Source organism: Nicotiana sylvestris, chromosome 9 (genome assembly GCF_000393655.2).
Source record: "Nicotiana sylvestris chromosome 9, ASM39365v2, whole genome shotgun sequence".
Taxonomy (NCBI): domain Eukaryota; kingdom Viridiplantae; phylum Streptophyta; class Magnoliopsida; order Solanales; family Solanaceae; genus Nicotiana; species Nicotiana sylvestris.
In genome coordinates, this window is record NC_091065.1 from 122,107,294 (window position 1) to 122,112,737 (window position 5,444).

General features: G+C 42.4%; 1 protein-coding gene across 1 annotated transcript; it reads right to left on the bottom strand.

Annotated features, from left to right (window-relative positions):
- Positions 1-349: 349 nt before the first annotated feature.
- On the bottom strand, positions 350-982 carry LOC104242128 (uncharacterized). The gene is made up of 2 exons (XM_070157816.1): positions 892-982; positions 350-795 (listed from the first exon to the last, which is right to left on the bottom strand). The coding sequence occupies exons 1-2, from the start codon at positions 980-982 to the stop codon at positions 350-352; spliced, it is 537 nt and encodes a 178-aa protein (XP_070013917.1).
- Positions 983-5,444: the final 4,462 nt, after the last annotated feature.

Consider the following 5,444-nt stretch of genomic DNA (forward strand, 5'->3'; position numbering starts at 1 on the left):
ACTCCTCCTTATCCTTAGCTCTATCACTCTCTTCCAGACTTTCATAGTATGACTAAGCATCTTGATACCTTGATAGTTATTGCAATTTTGGATATCACCCTTGTTCTTGTATACAGGAACTATCGTGCTCTACCTCCACTCTTCGGGCATCTTTTTCGTTCTAAAATGACGTTAAATATCCTAGTGAGCCACTCCAAGCCTGCCTTACCCGCACTCTTCCAAAACTCCATCGGGATTTCATCCAGCCGTCGCTTTGCCCCTGCTCATCTTACGCATAGCCCGCTCAACTTCATAAACTCTAATCCGCCTATAATACCTAAAGTCACAACGACTCCCGGAGAGTTCCAAATCACCCAATACAATGCTCATGTCCCCCCTCCTCGTTCAAGAAACTATGGAAGTAGATATGCCGTCTCCGACGGATAAGCCCCTCATCCAACAAAACTCTACCTTTTTCGTCCTTGATGCACTTCACTTGGTCCACGTCACGCGCCTTCCTTTCTCGCGCCTTGGCTAACATGAGCAACCTCTTATCCCCACCTCGGCCCTCGAGTTTCTTATACAAACGACAAAAAGTTGCAGTCTCGGCCACCGCAACTGATAGTTTTGCCTCTTTCTTAGACAACTTATAATGCCCCCTATTCGCTTTCTTCTCCTCATTGTCTACACTTTCCACTAGTTTCAGATATGCTACTTTCTTGGTTTCCACTTTTCCTTGCACCTCTCTATTCCTCCACCAGTCTCCCTTGTGACCACCAAAGTAACCCTTTGAGACCCCTAATACCTCTCTCGCGGCTTCATTAATTCACTATGCAGTTGTGGTTTACATAGCGTTTGCGTCCCCATTTCTCCTCCAAACTGCCATAGTCACCAACTTGACCCCCAATTCACGCGCTTTAGCTTCCATCAAGGCTCTCCACTTGATCTTATGATGGTTATACATCACCCTCTTCCTTCTCTTCCTCGTGATCTCAAGGTCCATGACCAGGAGCCTATGAAAGGTCATGAGATTCTCACTCGGGATGACCTTTCAATCCATGAAAATACTTGTATCGGGCTTCCTGCAGAGTAAATAATCAATCTGAGTCTCGACTACCGAACTCTGGAAGGTGACCAAGTGCTCCCTGTTCTTCAGGAAACTCGAGTTTGCTATCACCAAATTAAATGCTCTAGCAAAGTCCAATAGAGACGTTCCTCCTCCGTTTCAATCTCCAAAACCGAAGCCACCATACACATCATCATAATGCTAGACGTCGCTCTAATGTGGCAGTTGAAATCTCCTCCTATGAAAAGCTTCTCCATATGCAGGATACCAAGCTTCAATATATATAAATATGTAAGCATCAACTAACAAATCCCAAAATCTGGTGTCACAAGTGCATGAGCATTTACTAGTGAGTACAATAATAATACCCATCAGTCCGGAATGTAAATAAGACAGAATAAAGTAAATAGCATGATGAAGACTCTATAGGCTACGATGCGTAGCCTGGAATGCAGCTCACCATAAAGTCTCCTCAGCAGCTGCGCCTACGCGCCAAGATGACCACCCGATGAACCTATTGGATCCTGCACATTTAGTGTAGAAGTGCAGCATAAGTACGTAAATCAATGCGTACCCAATAAGTATCTAGCCTAACCCCAGAGAAGTAGTGACGAGGGGTTGACATCGACACTTACTAGTGGTCTAATAAATCAAATACAGTAGGAAGTAAACAAATATACGACATGGTAATAAACATTATAAACAAATTTAGTTACGTGTCACAATCCTCCTCTAAACAGTAAGCTCAAACTCTCAATGTTAGTTACTTCCTCAACCAGAGTATATATGAAATGGACCTCACCAGATAGGTCATCACAACTCAAACCAGGAAAACAAACAGATACACTGGTTTCTTGTCAAATATTACACACGAAGCTGCCGAGGTGAACGGCCCGATCCCATAAGAATATGATACTGTCGAGGCGTTCGGCCCAATCCCATAATAATATGTACATTGTTGTGGGTTGAGCGACACAGACCATAGATGCATCTATTATACTGCCGAGGCAAATGAACCACTCCCATTAGAGTAAGAGGCTTTTAACGGGTCCTTGACCCCACTCACGAATATATGTATGAGTTATGAAATTTTATGAGTTATGAAATTTTAAGGAAAAGTTTGCAATGAATACGCACAATGCGGGAGAAATTCACAAGTAAAGCACAAATTATTCTGTGAATTATCAGGTCGTTCGTCACAACTCTACAATAGCGAGTCTATCACTCTATGCAAGTCTAGTCTCAAGTCATAATGCGAAATAAAGGAATTAAACGAGCAAAGATAACTCAAATAGTACAATTATAAAATGGCGTTTCTACCTGGACATAACCAGGAATTCTAGCATACACACAGGCACCTGTCACCTCATACGTGCGTAGCTCCCACAACATGTAGCACATAAGAACATAACACCTATGGGGTAAATTCCCCCTCATAGGATTAGACAAGAGACTTACCTCGCTCTGAAGTTTCATAACCGGCTCCAACGCCACTCTAATACCTCAAACTGATGTACGTCGCTCCAAAACTAGTAACAATGTGAAAACCAATAAAAATATACTCTAATACTCATAATTAATCAATTTATAACAATTCCCAACTCCGCTCGAAAAGTCAATAAAGTCAACCCCGGGCTCACATGCTCGGATTCCAAAAATTTTCGACGATAAACTTTGCCCATAACATTACGAACTCAAATGTATGATTTATCCCTAATTCCATGTCAAATTTCAAAAATACCAATTTCTAGGTTCTCTTAAAATCCCAAAATTTTCATAAATATTCATGTTTTAATCCACATATAAACCATGTATTTAACTCAAAAAGTGTAGAAGTCACTCACCTCAAGTTTGATGATGATAGGCAGCGCCCCAAGTAGCCCCAACGTTGGTTCCCATGGAAGAAATGAGGTGAAAATGAGCCAACCCACGGTTTAAAACAACAATGCCCAGAATTCCCTTCTTTGCCATCGCCGAAACACACTCGCGATCGTGAAGGCCAAGAGCTAGCTACCCAAAAATCCTAGTTTGCGTTCGGGGTTTCCTCGCCGCATTCCCATTGCCTCCACGTCTCATTGCTTCGCATTCGCGATCCTCGAGTTGCGTTCGCGATTGCTTAGCGCCTCCAGGCCCCAGTTTCCCCCTCCTTCATCGCGTTCGCGTAGAGCACCTCAACCTTACCTGCACGTTCGCGTTTCCTTTGTCGCATTCGCAGTGCACAAAATCCTCCCCAGCTCCAGCTTCTCTTCGCGATCGCGTCCCTTCAACTGTGATCGCGTTTCTTACAAGAAACACCAGGATCCAGCAATCGCAAAACAAAGAAAAATGGTCTGAAGCCATCTCGAGGCCCCCGTCCAAACATACCAACAAGTCCCAAAATATCACACGAACCTGCTCGAGGCCTCAAATCACACCAAACAACATCAAAACTACGAATCGACGATCGAAAACTTTTTTTTAAACTTTCAAACTTCGACGAACGCATTCGATTCATACTTAAACATTCCGGAATGACTCCAAACTTTACGTACAAGTCATAAATCACGATACAAACCTATTCCAAGGCTCGGAAACTCAAACGGACATCGATAACATCAAAATCCACTTCAAACAATACTTATGAAATTCTAAAACTTTCAAAATGCCAACTTTCCATAATAAGTGCCGAAATGCTTGCCGACCACCCGAACATACAACCAAGTCCGAAATTATCATACGAACCTATTGGAACCTTCAAATCCCGATTCCAAGGTCCTTTACTCAAAAGTCAAACCTTAGTCAACTCTTCCAACTTAAAGCTTCCGTATTTAGAATTTTCCATCCGAATCAACTTTGAACTTCCCGAAATTTAGTTCTGACCACACGTACAAGTCATAAAACATGAAGTGAAGCTACCCGAGGCCTCAAACCGCCGAACGATGCGCTAGAGCTTAAAACGACCGGTTGAGTCGTTACATTCTCCCATACATAAATATACGTTCGTCCTTGTATGTGGCAAGAATTGTTTCTGAGTTGTCCAAAATCACTATTTAACACCTCGTGCACCTACCCATGCCACCACAACCCACGTGAGCACATTAGCTTAAGCCAGACTAAAGTCTCTTTTTTGCCTTAGCCAACAAGCCTTAGTGCCAAATTCCAACATTAGAAATTCACCACGAGACTTGATTCCAACATACGAACACCGTAATAATCTCAACCCACTGTACCAAATATGATCATGCACCCGTGCTGAGATCACACAATGCATCGCACAATTCGTATGTCAATAATAACATCCTCCGATTACAATAGCTGCAACTTCACAAACCAGATGCCCATAGTATACCTCATAACTCATATAAGCCCAATCTCAACCCTCGCAATACCGCAATGATGAAAGAGATGCGTAGGAACTCATAACCACCCGTTAAATCAATAACTCATGGAGTTCCTCTGCTCGATAAGAACCATTACCTCATTCTGAACTGAATAGTGACATTTTACTTTTAATATACCTTACACAAATTCGATCGTACTGATTTTAGGTCCAATAACCTTGTCTCACCCAGTACAAGCTTCTCAGGTAATAAGCCACTTCAAACACTAACCAAGATCTCATATGACACCATCAATGCGCAAATATGCTACAACTTAAATATGACACATAAGGAAGAACGAACTCTGAAAAAGAACTACCCAACCCGCGTAACGAACAAAAAGGTCGAACATACGCTATGAACCCTTCTCAAAGATGAGAAACAAAATACACAATAATAGATATAGGGAACCATACTCAACATCTCATTATTACGACGTGCAACCCTATCCACATATAATACCATTGTGCCATGCAACCCGATCCAAGCAATATACCCGTGGCAGCGTGCCACCCATTCTACACATAATAATAAATAACGAAGTATCCATCAAGCCATAATGCTTATACCTACGAGATACCAGAATATCGACCATAAGTATGCCAATTGCAAAAATGCAACCCTGGGGAGATAGATAGCGCCATATGCTACAAAACCCAAGCACGACTAAGGTGCAATAAATGACCTGCATCTTGAGAGCCATCTTGCTCATTTAACACCATAAGCCATATGGGATCACAACACACGTGCGAATAATCAAGCCGTCTCACAACCCAAATGGCACAATATAGTATTACATGGAATAACTGACAACATGAATAACATCCAACGCTCGAAAACTCCCATAAATAACGCTATACCGAATAAACTCATCCGACATGATGTAGAGCGCACATTCACATTAGACCCATCAACAGACCTCAAGTCGATTTCGATCATCCCATACTTGGCCAACGACCTTTCAAGGATCCACAATAGCCCTATTCATGCACATACGAGCAGACGTCCATTCAGACCAAACTCCCACGATCTACAACCAA

Coding starts and splice junctions, on each gene's coding strand:
- LOC104242128 (XM_070157816.1), bottom strand. CDS start 982: ATGGACCTTGAGATCACGAGGAAGAGAAGGAAGAGGGTGATGTATAAC. Junction 796..891: donor CTTGATGGAAGCTAAAGCGC/GTGAATTGGGGG, acceptor GAATTAATGAAG/CCGCGAGAGAGGTATTAGGG.